Source organism: Molossus molossus, unplaced genomic scaffold (assembly GCF_014108415.1).
Source record: "Molossus molossus isolate mMolMol1 unplaced genomic scaffold, mMolMol1.p scaffold_m16_p_11, whole genome shotgun sequence".
Taxonomy (NCBI): Eukaryota; Metazoa; Chordata; class Mammalia; order Chiroptera; family Molossidae; genus Molossus; species Molossus molossus.
Window position 1 is genome coordinate 64,521,124 of NW_023425346.1, and position 25,852 is coordinate 64,546,975.

The 25,852-nt window shown below is 34.1% G+C and overlaps 1 protein-coding gene across 1 annotated transcript; it reads left to right on the forward strand.

Annotated features, from left to right (window-relative positions):
* The first annotated feature begins 4 nt into the window (after window positions 1-4).
* On the forward strand, window positions 5-24,505 carry ZSWIM2 (zinc finger SWIM-type containing 2). The gene is given in 11 exon segments (XM_036255070.1): window positions 5-169; window positions 1,622-1,698; window positions 3,221-3,261; window positions 13,021-13,228; window positions 14,225-14,476; window positions 18,519-18,603; window positions 19,003-19,112; window positions 22,034-22,187; window positions 23,733-24,359; window positions 24,361-24,455; window positions 24,457-24,505. Coding segments are annotated over 11 exon segments (1,863 nt in total).
* Window positions 24,506-25,852: the final 1,347 nt, after the last annotated feature.

Here is a 25,852-nt window from a genome sequence, read left to right on the forward strand (position 1 = left end):
GGAGATGCTTCGCCGGGGCTCTAAGGCCTGTAAAGGGCGAAGACACCTGAGCCACCGCCTCAGCTGGCGACAAGAACAGGCGCTGAGCAGCAGCATCTACCTCGTCCGAGAGACGGGCCCCATCGGCTTCCTGCTGAGGGAGGAGGAGCCGGAGAACCGGGATTTCCGAGTAACTACCGCCCCCGGCTCGCCCGCGCTCCGCCCAGCGGACGGCCCCGGCCCCGGCCCCACCCTGAACCTGGCCCCCCGCAGTCCCCGCGGCTGCTCGCTGCCGCCCACGCCAGGGTCCCGCACTCCAAGACGTGCAAGTCGCAGAGGCACATGCTTTAGTGGGGAAGGTTCATTAGTGGAGGTTAGGGCTCCAAATTGCATCCAGCTCTCGTAAAATGATGGCCCTTTGATCTCTGGGCTTGAAAAAGTGAGACGGTTCATTTGACTATGGGGCTTGCGTTACCCAGGTTCTGGGATCCGTTGTTAGCAGTCCCTAGCCCTGCGACTGAAACGAAATGAGGATTCCACAGTCTGTTTACCTATGGTATATGTTTGCTAAATATTAAACATTGGGGATTTTTCCTCTTTAGTCACTCTGAAGCTATAAGACCCTTTTTTTAAAAAAAGGGTATTTAAATGATGGTGCCTTGGAAATATCTTAATGAGTAAAAATGCTTTTTAATTTTGCTGAAAGACCTCAGATATTTCAAATATTCACATATCCTATTCTCTCACCTCTCAAAAATCAGCCACCACACTGTCTCCCAGTAGTTGACTTGGAAATTTTTAATTCAGCGTCATTACGCATTTTAAGTTCTGAATACAGACTACTAACCTGTACTTATTTAATATATCTTTTTATCACTTTGTTGCTTACAACACTGCATTTAATATGTTTAGCCAATATAGACTTGATGAATAAAATTAGTCTCCTTGAATAAAATTAAATAAACTCATCACTTAAAGTGCACCAAGCAAAAAAATAAATCCAAAATCTAAAAAAGGTCTTTCGTTTCCTGCAAGATAGAATTTCCTTTTAGTAAAAATCTATATGTAAGCTTTTGAACTTAGATTTCATTCCACTTGCCTAAGTGTAGGTCATTTTAAAACAGTCTTGCCTTGGCCGGTGTGGCTCAGTGGCTACAATGGTTAGAGCATGCCCCACACCCACACCCCCAACCCCCTCCCAGCACATGGAAAGGTCCCTAGTTGAATTCCCGTTCAAGGGCACATACTTGGGTTGCTGGTTTGATCCCACTCCAGGAGCATTCGGAAGGCAACTAATCCTTGTTTCTCTTTCTCCCCCTCTGCCTTTCCCTAACCCCTCTCAAAATCACTGGAGAAAATATCCTAGAGTGAGGATTAACAAAAAAAGAAAAAAATTTTATTAAAAAATAAAGTCTTAATTGCAAGTTGTTGACCAAGCCAAAGAATATGAAAGTGAAAAAAGTCAGACTGGAGGCAAGAATTAAGATGTCCTTGTAGATGATATTCAACCTTTCAGAGTCACCTAAATGAAATTACCTTTTGAAATCTCTCTTAATCTAATTACCTATTAATTTAGTTTTACTCTAACTCTAAAAATTAACTGGAGTTTGTTTTTCTTTAAGTGTGCATTTTTATTTTAAAGGTTTTTCTAGGAAATCCTCATGTTTGTAACTGTCCCACATTTCAGATAGAAGGGGAACTTTGTAAGCATATATGCTGGTAAGTAACTTTGTAATAATGAAGATCTTCCACAAAGGAACATCTTGGTATATTACATGTTTTGACTTTTTCATGGTTTGAGTACTGCAAGATGAAAGAAATTTGGTGTTGGGAAAATATAGAGGTAAAATGGTCGTAGCTTATCTATATACTTTAGGGTATTTTATTTCATTCTGAAAATAAAGATTTAAGTTGAAAAATACTATCACCTCTACATGTTTTGAATGTTTATGTTTTTAATAAGAAAAAAATCAAATTTTATATTCTCATTATATAATATGTGAAATCTAATTCATAAGACAGGAAAAAACTCCCTGATTCACATCATTGATAACTATGTTGTTTGTTATATTTCTTTTTAATTTATTGTTTTCCTTTTCAATAAGTATTTGACTATAAGCCTTTCAAGATAAAAGTAGGACTTATCGGCAGATTCCTTCTATCAAATCTGAAATTTTCTCTCTAGTGTCAGAATTTATTTGTAAGGGAATCCCAGAAATGAAAAAAATTTTTTGTTTTTTGCATTTAGTTTAACTCAGTTCATTTTGTTTACCTACTATACTTATACCAACAAATCATTAATTATATTATTCTAGAAAATTTGTGATTGAGAGAAAAAAATCAACAAGAAATTAAGAAAATAATGTGTATCTCATACTTCAAATGCTTCAAATGCTTTTGTTTACAGGTTAAAAAACAGTATAATATCAGCTATTTCTAATGCTTTTATTTACCAATTTTTTTTGTATTGATCAATTTTTACAAGTTATTTGCACTAGTTAGCATAAAAATATATGGCTCTTTCAAAACTTGCTATTTGGTTTTATTATACTTAAAATCATTGTGTTTTTTTTTCCATTTTTATTGTATGCCCATTTCCTCAGGACAAGGGCATTCTGTTCTGTTATTTATGTGATGTAACTTATTTTTTACTGTATATTAACTATAAACTGGGTGGAAATATAATCCAAGTAATCCACACTAAAATATATTTAATGTGTTCAGTAAGAATTTAATATATATTTCCTACTTTTAAAAAATAGCCATATTCCATTTTAATTAGTGATTTTGAAAATATTTTTTTCTGTTATACATCATAATGGTATATGTAGGAAAACAGTTATTTGGTACTCTGTCCAGAAAATTACTCCATTGTAAAAGTAGGAAACTTCTGGGAAAGTTAAATAAAGTACTATGAATACCTAAATTTTCTCACTAACCTCTTTCTGTGAAAGACTTTACATCATGAAGAAATACATGGACTCTGGCAAATTTCTTTATAGTAAATGTCTTTTGTCTCCATTTATCATACTTTTTTTCACATGTGCTTATTTTAAAACATAAATTTAACTACTATTATAACAGAAAACTGATGAGAATTTTATGTTTATCACTATACATTCAGTAGTATAAATTCTATAATGCCATTTCTATTCTAAAATGTAAATGAAATATCTTTTGAGGTTATATTAGAAATAATTGTTTTATTTTGTTATTTTATTTTTCTACTTGTGAATATTAGGGTCTTGTTGAAAAAATTCAAGCTTCCAAGGAATCATGAATGTAAGTTGTTAAGTCGTATTGTGCTTTTTAAAAAACTATTTTGAAGTTAACAAATTTAATAATTTGTATTTAGACATATTCTCAATTTAGACAGTTATTTTTCTAGACAGTAGGAAAACTAGCAATGTCAGACGACATTTGCCACAATAATGTCTGTCAAAGTGGCTGGCCATAAAAACTCCAGTACCACATTCATCGAGGGGCACTCCCGACGATTTACTAGACATCAATTAGAACATTTTTCTTCCTCTTTAAAAAAAAAAAAAAAAGAGTAACTTTATATGCCATTTTCAAATTCAAAGACATTTAATAAAAAAAAAAATAAAGAGGTGAAACAATGGCCAGGTATTCAGTAGAAAAAATTTCTTAGCTGTTCTAAGCAAAGATTCACAGTAGTTGCTGTATCTAAATTCTTTTAATTATGAGAAAAATAACATAATTTTTAGATCTCAGAAACAGAGTTGACATGACATATAATTTCATTCAAAAATATTTACTGACTGAAGTTTTATGCAAAATATATACATATTTTTAAAGTAAAATAGTTTTTATGCCAGTACTTAAATTGAGTTTAGAATCAGGCAAACAGTATTGTAACTTTAAATTCTACAGCCCTCAAAAATAAAAATAATTTTAGTACAGGTCATTTAAATTTGTACATTTTATAATAAAGATACTGCAGTGTTCCCTGCAGTCAATGAGTTATTTGACCTATACTAGACCCTTCTAAGAACTGTAATAGCATTTTATAATGTATTAATAAATACATATAAAGCATTAAAGTGACAGTTTTCAATTTTTTTAATTCAAAGAATATAGGTTCTATTCAGACAAGTTCATTTCCTCCCAACTATTTGTTGTTGTTGTTGTTAATCCTTGCCCAAAGATATTTTTTCCATTGAGTTTTAGAGAGAGTGGAATGGATGGAGGGGAGAGAGAGAAAGAAACATGGATGTGAGAGAGATACGTCGATTGGTTGCCTCCCACACAACCCTGACTGGGACTGGGGATCAAACCTGCGACCCAGGTACATGTCTTTGACAGGGAATCAAACCCACGACCCTTTGGTCCACAGGCCAACACTCTAACTGCTGAGCCAAACTGGCCAGGGCCCTCCTAATTATTATATAAGTACAATAACTGTAGCTATTTAAAAGTTGTACTGGATAATATATTAATATTAGTGTTTCACATGGCCTTCTTTTTTGAATTTTAATTTTAATTTTTTCTTTTTTTGGTTAATCCTCACCCAAGGATATTTTTCCATTAATTTTTAGACACAGAAGAAGGAGAGTGGGAGGGGAAGAGAGAGGGAGAAACATTGATGTGAGAGAGAGAGACATCAATTGGTTGCCTCCCCCATGACCCTGATTGGGACCAGGGATCGAACCTGCAACCCTTCAGTGCACAGGCCAATGCTCCAACCATTGAGCCAAACCAGCCAGGGCTTCATTTCTATTTTAATTTTTTTTTAACTAATTGGAGCGACATTAGTTAATAAAACTATTTGGTTTCAGGTGTACAATTCAATAATATATTATCTGTATATTGTATTGTGTGTTCACCACCCCAAGTCAAGTCTCCTTCCATCACAAGTTATCCCACTTTACTCTCTTTTAGCTCTCCCTCCCAGCCCTCCTCCTCTTCTCTCTGGTAATCACCATACTGTTGTCCGTGTCTATGAGGGGTTTGGGGGGGAGGGGTTTGCTTAATCCCTTCACCGTTTTCACCCAGTGCCCCAATTCCTCTCCCCTCTGACAGCTGTTAGTATGTTCTCTGTATCTATGAGTCTTTCCTATTTTGTTTGTTTATTTTGTTCATTAGATTCCACATATAAGTGAAATCATATGGTACTTGTCTTTCTCTGACTGGCTTATTTCACTTAGCATAATACTCTCCAGGTCCACCCATGCTGTTCCAAAGGGTAAGATTTCCTTCTTTTTTTTCAGCCAAGTAGTATTCCACTGTGTAAATGTATCATTGATTTTTTAAATTATTTTTATTAATTTGTTTTTGTTACAGATGTTTTCCCTTTTTCCCCCATTGATACCCTTCTCCCCATCCCACCCCAGCCCCAGCCCCAGTTTTGTTGTCAATGTCCATTGGTTATACATATACATACATATAAGTTCTATGGTTTATCTCTTCCCCCGCCCCCACCACTCCCTTTTCTGAGGTTTGTCAGTCTGTACCCTACCTCTATGTTTCTGGGTCAATTTTGCTCATCAGTTTGTTTAGTTCATTATATTTCACAAATAAGTGAGATTATGTGATATTTGTCTTTCTCTACTAGGCTTGTTTTGCTTAGCATGATACTCTCGAGGTCCATCCATGTCATCTCAAAGGATAAGAAATCTTTCTTTCTTACAGCTGCATAGTATTCCATTGTGTGCATGTACCACAGCTTTTTTATCCACTCATCTACTGATGGACACTTGGGTTGTTTCCAGATCTTAGCTATTGTAAATAGTACTGCTATAAACATAGGGGTGCATATATTCTTTCAAGTTAGTGTTTCAGGTTTCTTTAAATATATTCCCAGAAATGGAAGTGCTAGGACATAAGGCCATTCCATTTTTAATTTTATGGGGTAATTCCATGCTGCTTTCTACAGTGGCTGCACCAAGCAGTATTCCCACCAATAGTACAAGGGGATTCCCTTTTTCCACATCCTTAACCATACCTGTTTGTTGATTTATTCATGATAGCCATTCTGGCAGGTGTGAGGTGATATCTCATTGTGGTTTTAATTTGCATTCAACTGATGATTAATGACATTGAGCATCTCTTCATTATGTCTGTTGGCCATCTGTATGTCCTCTTTGGAAAAGTATTGATTCAGGTCCTTTGCCCATTTTTTAATTGGATTGTTTGGGGGGTTTTTTGTTTGTTTGCTTTTTTGGTGTTGAGTTTTATAAGTTCTTTATAAATTTTGGATATTAAGCCCTTATGAGTTATATCATTGACAAATATGTTCTTCCATTCAATGGGTTGTCTTTCCATATTGTTGATGATTTTCTTTGCTATGCAAAATCATTTTTAATTTGATGTAGTCCCATCTGTTTATTTTTTCTTTTATTTTCTTGCTCAAGGCAATATATCAGAAAAAAATATTGCTATGAGAAATGTCCAAAGTTTCACTGCCTATGTTTTCTTCTAGGATTTGTATGGTTTGTAGTCTAACATTTAAGTCGTTAGTCTATTTTAAGTTTATTCTATTCAATATTAAATAGACTATATGGTGTTGGGAAAATTGGACAGAAAGTGATCTACTTTCATTTTTTGCACATATCTGTCTAATTTACCCAACATCAAATATTGAATAGACTATCTTTACCCCATTGTATATCCTTGCCTCCTTTAATAAATATTTATTGACCATGGCATGGGATTATTTCTTGGCTCTCTATTAAATATTTTCATTGATCTATAGGTCTGTACCATGCTGTTTTTATTACTAAGGCCTTGTAGTATAGTTTGATATCAGGTAGCATAATTCCTCTTTGTCAAGGTTTCTGTGGTTATCCTGGGTCTTTTGTAGTTCTATATAAATATTTGGAAAATTTGTTCTAGTTCTGTGAAATATTTCATTGTTATCTTGATAGAAATTGCACTGAATCTATAGATGGCTTTGGGTAGTATAGACATTTTAATCATGTTGCTTCTTTCTATCCATGAATACAGTATATGCTTCCACTTATTTGTATCTTTTCAGTGTCTTTTATACGCTTCTCACTCTACACAGTCTCCTAGAAATGTCTCCTATTTTTATGTCTCCAGCTGTTACCATAGTAATCACTGATTTCCACATCTTGTCAACAGACTGGTATTTCTAGCTGCCTTCTGGGCAGCTCAATTTTTGAGGTCCCAGAGGCATTCTAACTACTAGATTTCCCTCTTGCATCCCTATCTCACATAATTTTCCTTTTTCTTCATCTCCAAAGCCAGACACCTTGGGATTATCCTTGATTTTTTCTCTCCCATCTTCTTCTCTTATATATTTTGTACTTCTGTCATAAACAAATGCTGTTTATGTTGACATGCTACATACTTCTCAGTGGTGTTCTTATCTTTCCATCCTCAGTCCCACCGTTGTTCGTTCGGCCTTCATCAGCCCTTAGTATTATTCTTTGTGCCCTCCTTGTTTCCAGCACCTTCACTTTGTTGCTTCCTCCTTCGTACTATAGACAAAAAGTTCTTTCTGAAATGTCACTCTCCACTTCATACTCTCTCCTACTCCCTTCATACACAATGATTTCATACATATTATTTTTTCCCTCTGTTTCTCCATTTTATCCATCTGAAGTTAAATGTTCATGTCCTCTCCAAAGTGTCAGTTGTTCTCTACACTATTCTCCATAGCATTTTCACAAGCCTTTCATGGTAAGCCTGTCCAAGATTAATATAATGTGAGCCACATATGTAATTTTCTAGTAACCATATATATATTATTTTGAAAAGAAATGGGATATTAATTTTAGTAACATTTTTATTTTAACCCAGACATTAAAATATTATCATGTAATCAATATAGACATTATGAAATATTTTAATGTTTTTTTCATACTGTCTTCAAAATCTAGTGTGTACTTTACACTTACAACATGTCAATTCAGACACTATGTTTTCATTGGAAATACTTGAGATCTACATTTACACTTCATAAGATATTCACTTGAAAAATAGATTCACGCCCTGGCCGGTTTGGCTCAGCGGTTGGAGCGTCGGCCTGCGGTACACAGAGACCCAGGTTCGGTTCCCGCTAAGGGCACATACCTTGGTTGCAGTTTGTCCCCGACCCTGGTTGGTCGTGCGGGTGGCAGCCACTCGATGTGTCCCTTCACGTCGATGTTTCTCTCTCTCTCTCTTCCTCTCTCTCCCTCCCACTCTATCTGAACAACAAATGGAAAAATGTCCTCGGGTGAGGATAAAAAAAAAAAGAAAAGAAAAATAGATTCACATAATACCCAAATTGTTACAAATGTACTTATAAATTTTCCAACAACCATAGATGATCAATTATCTATTTACATTTAACAAAACAAAATTAAAAATTCAGTTTTTTAGTCATACTAGCCTTACATGTCATACACAGTCATACATGTCAAGTGCTCATTAGCCACATATGGCTAATGGCTAACAAATATTTATTGTACTGCATATTATTCAGAAGCTCTACTAAATGGTTTTTATAGATTGAAGCATAAGAATTGTGAATATTTAGACATTTTTCATCTATAAAAATAGCAATTTCATATAAATCAATGTATTTATATTTTATGATCCTTTGTACTTCTTCCATTTTTTTTTTTTTTTTTACAAATAGAGTGGGAGGGAGAGAGAGGAAGGGAGAGAGAGTGAGAAACATCGACGTGAAGGGACACATCGAGTGGCTGCCACCCGCACGACCAACCAGGGCCGGGGACAAACTGCAACCGAAGTACGTGCCCTTAGCGGGAACCGAACCCGGGTCTCTCCAGACCGCAGGCTCTAACCACTGAGCCAAACCGGCCAGGGCCCTTTGTACTTCTTGAAAGCAGAAACCATGTCTTATTCTTTTTATAAATACCAGTGCACAGTAGGAGGGTTTTTGAATGTTTAAAATTAATTCTATATATTAATTTTGAAAATGTATACTTCCTTCTAAAATAGAAAATGCTTCATATCTCCTATATTTAAAAGAAGTTTTAATTAGGCAGCAATGAGAAAATTCTTTGTGGACAAGTATTCAAAGAGGGTAGAAGTCTTAATGACCTTGAAATTTATCATTTAAATGAAAACTAGAACAAACATACATGAAAATTAAGGTAATTTAAAGAAAGCTATAAATAGTTATTCATTAGAATTATGCAAAGTATATACATAAGTGTAGAAGATATGGTTACTGGTAAATAAGGAGGAGTGTTTTGAAAATCATTCATAGATTCTTTTCTAAAAAAAATCTGGAACAAGTATTTGCACCCTAGTGTTGCATGTCAGAAACTTGAGACTCATTCTTATTTTTGAAGACCTACAAAGATGACTACACAGGAATTTGTATCAGTTTTTGAACACTGAATATTCTTTTCCTTTACCCAACAAGTTATTTCCCAGCAAAACTTGGGTTTATCACCTGGTAGTTTTTTCTAAATGTCTATAAATGCCATTTGTTCCTTTTTTAAATTAAGTATTTATAGGTAAAATAAAAATAGTATTAAAGGAAAGTTTTTAAAATTCCCACCACAAATATATAATAAACGTTTTTTTCTGTTTTTCTTTTTGACTTTGTTTTTGTGTATACCTAATAGTCTGTGGGAATTCTGTGTTCTGTTTTTTGTTTCTACCTGTTATTTTCTTTGTAAATGAAGCTTTTTCTTCTTTCAATTATTTCTCTAGTCTAAAATCTTATTAAAAGGATCTTGGAGTAAAAGTATTCATTTTCATTGAGGTATAATTGACATTTAACATTATATTAATTTTGGGTGTACAACATAATGATTCAATATTTGTAATATTGCAAAATAATTACGAGAAGTCTAGATAACATTTGTCACCACACAGAGTTACAGTTTTTTCCTTTTGATGAGAACTTTTAAGATATACTCTCTTAGCAACTTTCATATATAAATATAATATTATTCGCTATAATCACCATAACTTATCTATTTTATAACTGGAAGTTTGTACCTTTTGACTGTTTTCACCATTACTTTCACCTCCCAGCCTCTACCTTTGGCAACCACCACTCTGTTCTCTGTATCTAAGTTTGGGAATTTTTTGTTTGTTTTGTTTTTTTAAGTATTAATACTTTTAAGTATGCTAGTCATATGTATTGCCAAGTTGGCCTTAAAATACTTTTGCTGATTTACAATTTCAGTAATATATCAATTTTCTGCTAGTTTTTTTTTGGGGGGGGGCTACAGTTAACCATGTTACTTAGCATATAATGAAAGACATAAACAACATATTTAAGTCTCCAGAGAAAATAATTAAAGATACATAGAAATATTTTTAAAAGTTAATGATATTTCTATAGTAGTGAAAAAAAATTACCACAAAGTGGGGAAAAATTCCAGATACAAGGTTCATAGTAATCTAGTCATACCTAGTAAATTAAATTAAAAAATTATTTTCATTGTCCCATACATCTAACATAGAAGATTTAGAGCGGCTTGAAATAACTTTTATAAATGCAAAACAAAATAGCATACGCAAATAAAACATAACATTCTATTTATTTATTGCTTATTCATTAGGGATTTTTTGTTTGTTTCTGATTTTTTGTCCCATAAAGGATCTTTATTGTCTCTCTTGTTTCAACTTCATTTTCCTTTCCTACACTTGGTCATCATCTAATTCAAACTTAAGGGGCCCTTGGAGGTTCCACTAGACAGATAATTCCTCACTCTCCGGTAACATATTTTAGGCTGATTTTACCCATTGTCTCATTTCAAAACTCATTTCTATCTTTTCTGAATTTCAGACATTTTAAAAAACATTTGTTCACTGACAACAGTTTTTCCCAGTCATCATATTGTTCTCTTCAACACCATTAGAATATATTTTTTATACTTTATACCTGTGCCACCTCACAACTCAGCCTGCTACTGTTGGTGTTTGAAAAAAGATGGGAGGCAAACTGGGATGGCAGTCATAGTATCTTCTATTTTTCAGAGATATCACACAGTTCAGAATCCCTAATTAAAGTATCTCTAGGTTTCTAAAAGGAAGATCAATATAAAGGAAAAGAAAGAGAGGTTACTGCTTGAGGAGTCAAGTGGTATTAAGGAAATGAAGACACAGTGGCCATGGGCTAGTGATCATATTTCTCAGCATCATAAAGAGTAGTGGACCAAGCTAATTTTTGATGAAAGAGATATGCTTGTAGTATTTTTAGAATCCCTAATTCCTGTCCTTTCAACTGTATCTGGTCCAGTGGTTATTCATTAGGTTTTGTTCTGTGTCTGCACCTCATTTTTGTTTTAACCCACCCTTTCTTTGATATTAATGAAGTTGAATGTCCTCCATTGCCTTTTTTACTATTTGTGCTTAATGTGTAAATTGTGCGAACTTTGGCTATTTATTGGGATAAAACTACAAACTCTTTCTAAATATAGAGATTACTCCTCTTTGCAAATATTTTCCTAATACAATAATTTTTATTATACATATGTATTTTTTTAATTATTAAATCTGACCAGTTTTACTCTCCATGTGTACTGCTTCAATACTTTGAAAGTTGTCCTTCTTCCATAGATTTGATAGTCTTTTGCAAGTTTTTTTTACTTATTTTGTATTTTATTTTCATTCTTTATTATGGCATCCATGTGTAGTTGTGTTGGGATAAGTTGGAGATTGGTATTTGGCTTGAATTAATTAAATATTCTCCATATTGCTACCCAGTTATCTCAATAACAATTACTGAATAGTGCTTCTTTTCATCCTTGTTTCATAATGGCCATTATTTAGTGAATTCTATTATTTATTGTTTTTGTAATACATTGTGATATCTGATAAAGCTAGCTGCCTTGCTTTTCTCTATGAATATTTTTTTTCATAGTCTCATACATTAATTTTTCCAAATTAATGTCAGAAGAGTTTGTTCCTCCTTTTCTCCCCCTCTAATTCATGTTAGATCACATAGAACAATGTATGGCCAGCTTCTCTTGTAAATTTTATGTTTCAGTATTTCTTCTGACTCATAGAAACTTTGTACCCAAAAGCACAGTCTTTTGTTCTTCATTTTCCTTCTCATTTATTTAAGGAGCAGATATTGCTGTGTCTCTATGACATATAGCCCTCATCCTCCAAAGTGATGGTTAATTAAAGTATCATACCTCCTTCATTCCACCTGCCACCCACCTCACACAAGGAACAGAGATTGCTGGATTGAAATGTAACTGGTGTTTTCCGTGTTTGAGCTTTCAGGAAATAGAGCTTTTTCATGATCTTGTAAATAATTTTAATCTGTATGTATTAAAGAATGTATAAAATGAATATCAGAACGCAAGAGGACTAATGGCAGTTGGCATTTAAATTACAGCATGTTTAGGAGAGGGAAACGGAAAGAAGCATAGGGATGGCCCAGGGAATAAAGGAATCTAGGATGCCCTGATCAAAACTATATGCACTTAGAATGTAATCTCCTATCAGCCCAGCAGGATGGAGAAGTTTCAGAATTCAAAGAATACACATCCCACGGGTACAGTCAATATAGCTTCTAATAGATTGTCCTGAGGGATAGTTAGTTTCCAAAACTGGGAAAGATGTGGTTACCAAAACACTCTTCTAGGGATATAAAACACAGGCACAATTCACTGAGTCTTGTTCTGTTATTTATTCATTTAACAAATACTAATTACATTGATATTACTCAGATACCCCTATGTCCCCTTTATGTACCTATGCCCCATTTCTTTAAATATTCCTGAATGTTGATAAAGTACTTGTTTATGGAAAAGTGAACAGATCAAAATGTAAGACATAATTACAACAACAATCCAAGGATGAACACTATCACAAAATTAATCAAAAACCCTTTTAATGCACTAGTTGCACTGAATCTTTTAGTAAGATAACTTCCATTCTTTTTATAAGTGACTCTTCTCTGACCATTTGGCTCTGAAAGGAATATTAAAAAGTGGTAAAGGTGAGTGTAATAATTTAACCAAAACTGTCTTTCTGACATTTGAAAGAAAATGCTTTCAGCACAAGTTGTTACATTTTTTTTTTTATCTCTAATTTGCTACTAAATTTTAATACTTTGGGATGTTTCACTAGATGCCTTGCAGTTAGGTCTCGTGGAAGGAGAAATTAATGACTTGCTTCGGGGAATAGATCAAGTTCAAATTCCCCAAAAACCAACAAATGACAAAAATTCACATATTGAAGACGGATACATTGAACAGAAGGCAATTTGTTCAGATGATATTTGCTCTATCTGTCAAGAAGTACTTTTAGAGAAAAAGCTTCCTGTCACCTTTTGCAGGTGATTTTTTTTTACATCAAAACCTTATGAAAACATTCTAATTTAATATGTTTGTAATTGATTCATTATGAAACAATTGTTTCATTGGTTCTCTTTTGTTTCCTAACATATATGTTGTGAGAGGTTCTGTTCTTATTGAAATATTTCTGGGCTACATTTTAAAGGGTGAAAATTAAAATCTAGTTCTATATTCCCCTTTTTACTTTAAGTTTATTAGAGTAATTTTATATTTTTTAACACATGAATAAGTGCCATGGTTTAGAGTAGTTACAAAGCGTTTTTTAAAGGTAAAGATTATTTTATTTTAAATAATAAAAATTCTTTTCGGTGTTTCAGAGCTCTATTTTTAAACCTAAAGAATTCATAATTTCACACAAATGTTTATTGAGAGTGTCATTATCAACTATTCTTCAAGGCAGTTGGACTTGGAAAATTTGGGCAACCATTTGCTATTGAACTTTTTTATTTTTTTTTCCTTCTGCTCATTTGACAAACTTTGTATCCACATTGTAGTTTTTCATCTGACTGCTTTTGTATATTTGAAATGTATTAACTATTTCCAAAAATATTATTTCTCTAAGAAGGTATTTATTGGATACTACCACATATTGTGTGATTTCTAGAAAAATAACATGATGCCCCTGCTCTCAGTGATGCTTTTTATTTCAAAAGTAATAATTACTGTTATAATGTTCCCTTTAGTTGTTGTTAAGACTATATACATTCTCATTTTTAAAATAAAAAATATTTTAATACTGCAAAATATTTTACCACCATTTCATTGGAAAGTGGGGAGTTTGCTTGGAATTCTGATGTACTAAATTAAATAAAAGATGATAGATTAGACAGATAAGAGAAGATGGGTATGTGTTTATGTATGTATGGAAAATCAGAATATATTTTTATAGGAAACAAAGATGGTAGCAGAGAAAATTTTATTTATATAAATATATAACTTTCTATATGTAAACTGTAATCTAATTCTATTTCTAACAGATTTGGCTGTGGCAATAATGTTCATATAAAATGCATGAAGATCTTAGCTAATTATCAGGATACAATATCAGACACTCCTATGCTGAAATGTCCTCTATGTAGGGAAGACTTTGCACCATTAAAACTTATTTTGGAGGAATTCAAAAACTCTAACAAACTTGTGACTATAGCTGAGAAAGAGCGACTGGACAGACAACTTGGAATTCCCTGTAATAACTGTAAACAATTTCCAATTGAGGGAAAGTGTTATAAGTAAGTGTCATCAGTAAAATTGTGAACAAGTATTTTCTTTTTTACTTGAGGAAACTTTGTGCATTAGAGTACCGGTCATCTAGCCAGCCTTCTTCCTTTCCTCCTTTATACAGTGTGTTTTCCTTAAGTGGTGGGTGTTGCTTTAGGATTTCCAGACTGGTGAGTCCTATGCATGTCAATCCAGTACCTCAGAACTTCCGTTGTTTTATTTTGTTCACTGACACGAGTATTGGCTTTCACTCCAGTCTAGATTGAGAACCTGAAGTAGTATTCTGTCTTGGAAATTCTGGACACAGGCTTTGTTAATTTGTCCTAAATGAAGTTCCATGCTCAGAGCCCTGCTAGATGGGCTTCTCACCCTCTTTAACTTCCCTTGAACCACCATTGAGATCATTGCCAAACACTCCTAGGATTGAGCCAGAGGAATAATGACTAAATTGAATAGTTAATCAAGTTCCCCTATTTCAAATTTGCAGCAAGTACATTAGTTTGTTTGTTTGTTTTCTTTGCCTCTTATACCTCAACAACAAGATACTTACTAATAAAAAAAAAGTTTCTAATACTTTCATTAGTAATCCCCAAACTTTCTCACAGTTGCCACATAAAACATCAGTTAATTGATCTGCTTGGGAAATTGTGCTTTCTTAATTAAAATTTTGGGTTACCTGTCTATTAAGAAGAAAATATTTTATTTCAACCTTAAATTCTTTGCTAAAATGCATCAGTTTATTAAAAATAAGCTTATTTTTTTAGTCTTCCTGAAATTACATTATCAGTCCAATTAATATATTTTTAAACCTCCTGATAAAATTATAAAAATGTTTTTATCCCCCTCAACTTTTCTCCTTTGAACTCTTTTAGTCATTTGTTTTCTCTATGTGTCACATAGAAGAAAATTAGCTAGAGCTCCATTAGCAAACGTCCTTGCCCTGGCTGGTGTGGCTTGGTCGAGCACTGTCCTGTGCATCAAAGGTTACTGGTTCCATTCCGGGTTGGGCATATACCAGGGTTGCAGGCTTGATACCTGGTGGGGGACTGTGCAGGAGGCAGCCGATCAATGTTCTGCTCTCACATGGATGTTTCTTTCTCTCCTTCTCTTCCCCTCTTTTTAAAATCTATATTAAAAAAAAAGTCCTGCCCAACCAGTGTGACTCAGTGGTTGAGCGTCGACACACGCACCAAGAGGTCACTGGTTTGATTCCTGATCAGGGCACATACCCAGGTTGTGGGGCCAATCCCCATTGGGGGGCATGCAGGAGGCAGCCAATCGATGTTCTCTCTCATCGATGTTTCTGTCATTCTCTCCCTCTCCCTTCCTCTCTCTCTAAAATCAATAAAGAAAAAAAAAATTTTTTTTAAGTCCTTATTGGAAAACAGCTGGCCTGAGAAGGCTCCAAAGGAGCATTTTCACTTGAGGAAGAAGGGCAGAATGTTTATAAAGGTTTAGCAGGAAGTGTTCAGCTAGTTTGGGGAATGTTGGTTAGAAAGGGTCCTAGAAAAATGAAAGACTTGATATATGGTATTAGCAGCCTTTATTTGGGTGACTTAAATTATTTCAAGAAGAGTGGATAAGAACAATAAGAAGCTAAGGTTACAGGTGGAAAGGAGTTGAGAGGAATAACTGTAAGGGATAAGGACATAGAAAAGCCACAATGTAAAAGTCTCAGTCCTTCTGGTCATGTATTCCTCAAATGGTTAATGGGTGGTTTTTGGTAGATACTTTTAAATTTTGCTTTTGAGTCTTTTGTTAATGATTCTGTACTCCTCTGTCACTCTGAGCTTTCTGACTGCTCTTTCTGTTCTCATAGATGGTTCTTCCTACTACCCTGCAATACAGATATCTCCACTGTTCTGCTCCTTGTCTGCTGCTTTACACTCTCCTTTGAGAATAATTTCTCCATGGGTTTGGCTCACAAACTCTATATCAATCCTCTTTCACAAATTAATGAATGAATTTCTAACTTTTTTTTATCCTCACCCAAGGACATTTTTTTGATATTTTGTTCAGATACAGTGGGAGGGAGGGAGGAGAGGGAGAAAGAAACATCGATGTGAAAGGGACACATCAAGTGGCTGCCACCCACACGACCAACCAGGGCCGGGGACAAACTGCAACCGAGGTACGCGCCCTTAGCGGGAACCGAACCCGGGTCTCTCAGGACCGCAGGCCGACGCTTTAACTGCTGAGCCAAACCGGCCAGGACGAATTTCTAACATTTTTAATTCACCACCTTCTATTGCCTCAAATATTAACATTTCAGTCATTGGCCTAAAAAATTATTACTAGTAGTTTTTGGAATGGATTGAATAGGAGACGAGATAAACTGGAAAACTTTTCAGTTCCTTCTAACAGTTATATAATATAGATACTTATCTTTAAAGAAGTGTAATTCCAAAATATCATAGATGTATGATAATATAGAAATGCCTAACTTTTGCTACCCCAGCATAATTTGATATATTGAATTAATTGCACCATTGCTCTGATTAATTTAAATTATTAATATGCTTCCCTGTATGTATAAATAGTGATGATGAATAATTAGTACTTGCTGCTTCTAATATGTCTGAAGGACATATTTCCCCAGGTTTCTTATAGAAATAGTCTTCTAAATCTTAGGTAACTTAAGAAAATAAGTTTATTTGCTCAGAATATTACTTTATTGGTGAATACTGCTACAAGTAAATTAAAATTCTCTGCTGTGGCAAAATTTTTATAAATGCTATAAATTTGAGATTGAGCTTTTGAGGAAAGAAGTTCATTTTAAATGTGTCAATAGCTTCCTGGCCAGTTTGGCTCAGCAGTTAGAGTGTCTGCCTGTGGACCAAAGGGTCTCGGATTCAATTCCCAGTCAAAGGCACATACCTGGGTTGCAGGTTCATTCCCCGGCTCCGGTTGAGGTGGTGTGGGAGTCATCCAATCGATGTGTCTCTCTCACATTGATGTTTCTCTCTCTCTCTCTCCCTCCCTCCCTCCTTCCATTTTATCTAGAAGTCAATGAAAAAAATATCCTCGGGTAAAATTACCAATAAATTAATAAATAAAACTTAAAAATAATACTAATAAATTTGTCAGTAGATTTTATTGAAAACTTTATATATATATATGCCTTTTACCAGTTTGTAAGGAGAGAGAATATAATACAATTCTTGTTTTCAAGAAGTATTCTGCTAAGTATAACTCTAGTACTTATGAAACAACTGGAAAACACTGGACAATCGAATGAGAATATCTAAAAAGCTGTAGATTTTGTGGCAATTTAGAGAAAGAGATAATGAAAGCTAAGGTTCTCCAGGGAGACATGGAAGGGATGTGTGGTAGGCAAAATATGTCTACATTCTTATGCCTCGAACCTGTATGTTAGCTTACGTTATAGGGCAATTAAGACTGCAAATGGAAATACGGTTGCTAGTCAGCTGACCTTGGAATAAAGAGATTACCCTGGATTGCCTGGGCCCAATTAAAAGTGAAAGAGGAAAACAGACAAGAGTCAGAGGGAAATATGACTATGGAAGAAAGACACAGAGAGATGCTGCATTGCTTGCTTTATAGATGGAGGAAAGGGCCCAAGGTAAACTAAGGAAGATGCACATCCTCTAGAAGATGGAAAGGACAAGGAAAGACATTTCTCTAGAACATCCGAAAAATGCAGTGATGTGAACCCATTGATTTTGGTCCATTAAGAACCATGTCAGACTTCTATCTTTAAAAGAATAAAATAATAAATAGGTACTGTTTAAGCTGCTAAATTTGTGTAGCTTTTTACAGTAGCAATAGGAAACTAATAAAAGGTAAGACATTTAAGATTGGCTTTATCATATCTGCATAACCCTGGCCTGCATGGCTCAGTTGGTTGAGCATTGTTCCATGCACCAAAAGGTCACTGGTTCAATTCCAGGTCAGGGCGCATGCCCAGGTTGCGGGTTCGGTCCCCGGTCAGAGTATCATATCTGCATAGTTCCCAGGAAATTTTGGCCAGAACTTTTCATCCAAAACTATCAAAATAATTGGATTTTTTTCTTTTATGTTTTGCATTTTTAGGTGTACCCAGTGCATAGAATATCACTTATGCCAGGAATGTTTTGATAGCTGCTGCCATCTGTCTCATTCATTTACATTTCGTGAGGTATAGTATCCATCTTGAATTTTTATAGTGTTTGTCCGACTGTAAATTTAAGTAAAATAAATCAAAGAATAATAAGAATAGATAATTCTGGAGTAAAGGTAAATGAGTTTTAACAGAACCTAAAGACCATACTTTTTGGAGAACTCTTTTTTATAGGGATATACAAAGCAATCAGTTCTTATATTTGTAATTTATAAAATCCAACACAATAACAAATGTGATAACATTATACATAAATTATAAGGGCAGTTATCAAATTTTAAAATTCATTTTTAAAAAGATCTCAACATTACAAATTGACTTATCACATTGTTAATGATATGCAGCCTATTAATTTTAATCCACAAAATAAAAATTTTTATGATTTGCAAAGTAACATTTACCTTTTACCTATTACAGAAGAGAAATCAAAGATGGAAATCACTAGAAAAAAGATCAGATGAAATTGTAAAATATATAGATAGTAACAATGACATAGAAGAAAAACCACATTTTCAAGAAAAGCAAAGGTGAGATTCTCAGTGAAATTTACATTTCTTGTAGGACTTGTGATGTTTTATATAATTTTTAAGTTTGATAAGTTTTATTCATTCCTTTATTCAATAAACGTGCATTGAGCACTTTTTATATACTAGGCGACATTATGGTATGCAAGTGAAGAGCAAGGCTCTGGAGTCAGATTGCTTAAATCTAATCCTGGTACAACTGTTGCAGAGGAATGAGTGGGTCAAATTTCCCTGCCACTCTTGGGGTACCACTAGAATAAGCATTTTCAGAGACTCCCACTGGAGAATCAGATTTGCTAAAAGACTTTATTTGTGTGGAGTTATATTTCTTGGGTTGTAAAGTCCCAGTTTTCTTAAGCCAGACCTGAAAGAGGGGTAGCTGGAGCTTTAGCAAAGCCAAAAGTAGGGCCAGGGTCCAGAGTTTCCTTCCCATGTTGAAGCCGGGTCCAGTTCAGCATCAGGCTGGCTGCAGTCCATTAGTCCCTTGTGTGGAGTCTACATGGCCGTGGGCCATGTGGGCAAATGTAGGGGAGCGGTCCCCCTGCAACAGGAGTCCCAAGAGGGCCAAGAGAACCAAGAGACAAGAGAGGGAACTTCCCTTGTTCAGACTACGTATGTCAGATTTTGCATTCTTGCAGTGGCTATGCCACTTGTTCCCAGGTGTGACTGACAGGTAGAGGCCTCCCACTTCTCCCAGACCCTTCCCCCAGCAATCTTCAATCTTGGATCTGTGAGGAGTAGACCTGAAGAGTGTTAATTGCAGCTTCTTGGCAAAGCTGTATAAATGGCATGCCTATGTTATCTGGTCTTCCCTTTGTTCCTTTCCTGTTCAATAATAACCAGATTATTATAACAGTATGACATCACTTCTCTCTGCCACATTTTCTTCATCTTTAAAATGAGGATAATTATAAAACCAGCCTCACAGGAGTTTTGTGAGTATGAAATGAGTTAATACACATAGTAAATATTTTTAAAATGTCTGATTATTATTAATTCTGCCAGAGATTGTACTAGGTATTAGGGAAACAGCAGTTTCCTCAGTGATTAAATGATCATCTTAATAAATATAAAGTTAAAACTGATAAATTATATTTTAAAAATACAGGGGGATTTGAAATTTTTCTTTGAAGTAATTGGCCTCTAAGGACAAGGAAGTCCCTTCTGCCTCATTCCCCCTCTACTCCATCCTCCTTGAGGAAGAGTGCTGAGCGCACAGATCGTATTTCAGAACACAGATCGGACTATTTACGAATGGCCAGACCTCCAGACCTTTTGTCATACTCCTTATCAATTAAAAAAATTAAAGATTAAAGTTGTTGTTTTTTAACATATTAAGTACATTGTTAAATATATACAAAAGATCATTTTTAAAGGATAGGATAAAATCGAAATAATTTTTAAAATATAATTTCAGTGAATTAACCAAACAAAATTTGTACTTGTGTGTGTGTGTGTGTGTGTGTGTGTGTGTGTGTGTGTGTGTATATTTACTGGGTTGAATATGTGTGTGTGTGTGTGTGTGTGTGAGAATATATGTATTCAACTCAGTGAATATTTAGCCCTGTGGGTACTTCACACGCTTTGAAGACCATAGCTCTTGTGGAGCATTTTATGCCTATAAGTATAAAATAAGCCTATCCAAAGGCACTCTATCTCCTATTCCCTTAGCCCTGGCTAGGTATCACACTTCGACCTATTAGAATGATAAATTATATAACTAAAGGTTTAGGAGATTTGTGGGGGGAGGCCAGAGAACATTAGATGTAGACAGACGTTCTAGACTGAGAAAGTGTAATAAAAGGAGTTTCAAGATTAAAAAGAGTGGTTAACAATCTAAAATAATAAAAATATATAGGTTAACTTTTTTTAGTTGACAATTATACGACTTTGGTAAAAACAGTTTCTGTAGCATGATTAAAGTGTATCTGTAGAGTAATGAGAAGTATAAGCTTTTCTGAAGAATATATTTGAAGTTTGTTCTAAACGGCTTTTGAATAATACAAATGCATCTAACCTTTTAACCAGGCTTTTGTTTTTATTTTATTTATTTATATGTATGTTTGTTTATTTTTACTGTTGACAGTATTACAGATGTCCCCCATTCCCCACCCTATTCCCCCTCCGCCCAGCCCTCACCTTACCCCAGGCCTTCACCACACTATTGTCTGTGTCCATGGGTTGTGCATATAGGCACATAAATTATTTGGTTAATCTCTTCCCATTCCCTCACCCCTCTCTTCTCTGAGATCTGTTTCTCTGTTCCATGCTTCCATGCCTTTGTTTTTAAATGTCTGCTTTATGGTTTTTCAGTTGCTAATGGCATCAAATAGTAGTTAATTTACATTGTATGATTTTAGTTATATTGGTTGTGACTTTGAGTACAAAAATGGACTTGGTATTTTTAGAGTCACATAAACATGGTCTAATAATACTAATGTAGTAAGCATATGCCCTATAAGGAAATAAGTTTCCTCATAGATAATGACCTACCAATTTATCATAGTGGCCTGGAATATTTAATGTGCTTACTGTGCACCTTACTTCCTACCAGATGCAGAGTAAATAGGGTTGTATTTTTCTTTAAAAAAGCCTAAATATTGGCTCAGACTAAAATAATTTGAGTATATGGTTCTCATCAAAATTTGTTCTGGTTTCATTGACATCAGAAAGCACAAATCAAAAGTTTCAGGTTAATATTTTTATTTGAAGTGACTACATTTTTATGAAGTTGATGTTAAAATTCGCTCCATCTTGTTCAGGATCAATACAATAGATTTTTTTAACTTTATAATGTATGAGATTTATTATCTTCATTTCAAGAAAACGTTGTGTTTATTTGCATTATTTATATGGAGGTTATTACCTGTGCTATTGATTACTTCCTGATATGAACACTCATGTCTCTGTTTATTCTCATTCAGCCAGGTTTATACACCAAAACATGTGATAAAGTCGCTGCCTCTCTTAGTGATCACAAAGAATAGTAAGCTGCTTGGTCCAGGCTACCAGTGTCGTCTTTGTTTGAAGGCATTTTGCCTTGGTCAGTATGCAAGATTGCTCCCATGTCGTCACAAGGTAAAAGTCACATCAGTTTACTTTGGCTTTCCCTGTAGGGCCAGTTTTCACAAATAAAGTGACAAAGTCTCTCCTTTCATTTTTTTAGTTGTATTATGTGCAGATGTTTGAATTGAGCAGTTTGTGTAGAGGAGCTGTGGTAGAGATTATTGAAAAGGCAGCTTTGCCCCCAAAGAATGGATTCCTATTGATTAGGTCTTATATCTGTATATACTACCTAGGAAAGATAAAATGACCCTTAAAGTAAGACTCTTTTATCTACTTTAGTTATCTGTAAAAAGGGAAAGCTTATAGAATACTAACTTTTTAATGTATTTTCGGGTTTCTTTGGATGAAACATATGCTTGATTTGACATAGTTAATTATTATTTTAAATGAGCTCACTGGAATCAAAGTCTAATGTTGCTTGATCACTGTGTATGTAGTTGGTAACAAGTTTTTTTCTGAAATAAACTTGTTTCTTTTTTTAATTTTATTGTTCAGTTACAGTTTACATTCAGTATTACTTGTATTAGGTTCAGGTGTACAGCATAGTGGTTAGACAATCATATACTTCACAAAGTGCTCCCCATCGATGTTTCCAGTACCTTCCTGGCAACATACATAGTCATCGCAGTATTATTGCCTATATTCCCTATGCTGTACTTTATATCCCTGTGTCTATTTTGTAACTGCCAATATAGAAACACACTCACAGATACAGAGAACAGACTAATAGTTGCCAGAGAGGAGGAGGTTGGAGGACTAGATGAAAAAGGTGAAGGGAGTAAGAAGTACAAATTGGTGAAACAAAATTGTTTCAATAAATAAACATTTATAGCTGTAGCGGCATCCTTACTTGAAATGTCTTTTTCTTCCCAAGAATGTGATTAATTTTGTATCTTACCATTATCAGATCAATTTTCAACTCTTATTGGTTATGACTTTTTTATTATTTAAAATTTTGCATTCATTGGAAACAATAAAATTAATGGCTTGAATAAATAGTTTTAAACAAAATTACAAAAATAATATACATAGTAGGCTTTCCATTTTAATGTTGAAAATGGACATAATAATATAGGTATATTATATTTTATAAAAATATAAACTATGTCACATTTATAATAGTTTTCTGTTTTATTTTCAAGAAACATATAACTCATAACCAATTACATTTAAAAAATGTTTTTTCTTTATTGATTTCTATAGAGAGAAAGGGAGAGAGAGAGAGAGAGAGAAACATTGATGAGAGAGAACATCGATTGGCTGCCTCCTGCATGCCCCCAACTAGGGATCAAGTCCACAACATGAACATGTGCCCTGACCAGGAATCGAACCGATGACCTCTTGGTGCATGGGTCAACACTCAACCACTGAGCCACACCGGCTGGGCCCAATTACATTTTTAAAAGAACCTCTTCAAAATATTTTCTTAAAACTTGCTAAGTTAGAATACCTTTCATTTTTTTCTAGTTTTAATGGTAACGATAATGAAATGGGAAATTTTACATAGATAATATACATTATAAACAAGATAATTAACTTATAACCTTTTTTTTTAAGTTTCATAGGAAATGTATTGACAGTTGGTTATTCCACAAGTGCAATTCATGCCCTGTTGATGGACAAGTTATATATAATCCTTTAATCTGGAAAGAAACAGCAGTTAATGGACGTGTACATCCCTCTATTTCAAACACCGAGAGCACTCATTTGTCAAAACAGGAAGAACGAGGACTTTTTATTCCTGGTACTGGATTAGTTTTAAAACAAAATAGACTTGGAATTTTGCCTAGCATCCATCAGTGTAATTCTGAAAAGTTGAATACACCTCAAAGTTCTGCAGATATCAACCAGAAAATAACAACAGATGATCTATACTCTATCAAATTAGATGATTTAAATTCAAGAAAATTAATCTACGAATATAAAATTAGGCAACATTTCCCCAGGTATTTTCACGATTTACCCAATGGATCCTTTAAGAAAATATCATCTCAAACATTTCTTCCTTCTATTACTCACAAGAATATTATAGGTCCCACTGGAACGGAAAGCCCACCTATCAATGATACTGGTCAAAGCCAGAAGATGACCAAACACTATAAACATGTTAACCACAATCTAAAGAAGATTCTTGATACTAAAATGAGAGGAAAACCAGAGATCAAATACTTCCAGGACAACTGGAAGTACAACTAAATTTAGTTTGTCTAAAATGCATGATAATTGTATGGGGAAAATTAGACATAAATGTCATCATCTATCAAGAACGCCTATGTCTCACCCTTAAATAAAAAAGTCCTGAGCCATCTTCAATGTTGGAAGGAGTTTAGTTATGAAAATATACTTCGACTAACATCAGAATTTTTTAATATTTGGATATTGAACATAAAATATTTTATTTGTAGAACATAAAAAAACACTGTATACTCTTTACAGATGAATATAAAATTTTCTGTTGTCATTTTGCCTACTTGTCTATGAATAACTAACTACACTTAAAGGAAATTAGCCCTTTATAAGACTCAAAGTATTAGGTGTCTTGATGAGTATGTTCAGGATGTTATGAATTATGAATAATTTTTGAACTTTTATATCTGATTTTACACTGATTAAAATTATTATTATTACTTAAATTAAGGAAACAGATTTTTCTTGTATGGAATCACTGTTTTCAAACATTCCAGTTGATAACATATAATGAGATTCTTTCCACGTACTTGTATAATTTTTGCATTTTCTTATAGCAGTAATCACCACAAACCTGTAAGAAAATCCAGATGGTAGTTTTCTTTTTTATTTCCTTAAAGTAGTTTTCTTATACATTAAATAAAATTAAAATATGCCTATAATACTATATGCTATGCACATTTATAAGTGTTTCAGTACTACCAAATTTCTTGATATAATCAATATTAAAATATTTATTTTTAAAAACCAACTCTATTTCCAAAATAATTAACCATTGTTTTAAAATGTTTGCTTGAAAAATATAACACTTAAATTGTTATTTTATTATTTTAATTCTATTGCTCAGTAGCTTTTCAAATTTTTTTTTAAACATTGATAATTTTGTTGCTTTTTATTATCTATGACAAGGAAAAACTCACATGGTGGTAATGAAATATACATAATTCTATAAAATAAATCATGAAGATAGCAAGCAGAGAAAGTTCTTTGAAAGTAGCATTTGAATTTAATGAAAAGATTAATTAATTAAGATTAATCACAAATAGAAAATAATTGCTAAAATGTAGTTCAGAAACAGTAACTAAGAGTTAATTAGAACATGAGCTGCATTTTTAAAATGAATGGGAAGTTGGGCTAATTTCTGATGTATAATTGGAGAGCAAAATATATTTGTCAGCAATCCAGGATATTTTTTTTTAATCCTCACCCAAGGACTTTTTTTTTTCTTTCATTTTTTGTTCAAATAGAGCGGAAGAAGAGAGAGAGCGCGAGCAAAACATCGATATGAAAGGTACACATCGAGTGGCTGCCACCCGCACGACCCAACCAGGGCCGGGGACAAACTGCAACCAAAGTACATGCCCTTAGCGGGAACCGAACCGGAGTCTCTCTGGACTGCAGGCTGACACTCTAATCGCTGAGCCAAACCGGCCAGAGAAGCAATACAGAATTTTATCAGCCTATTTATTGTTGTTGTTGTTGTTGTTGTT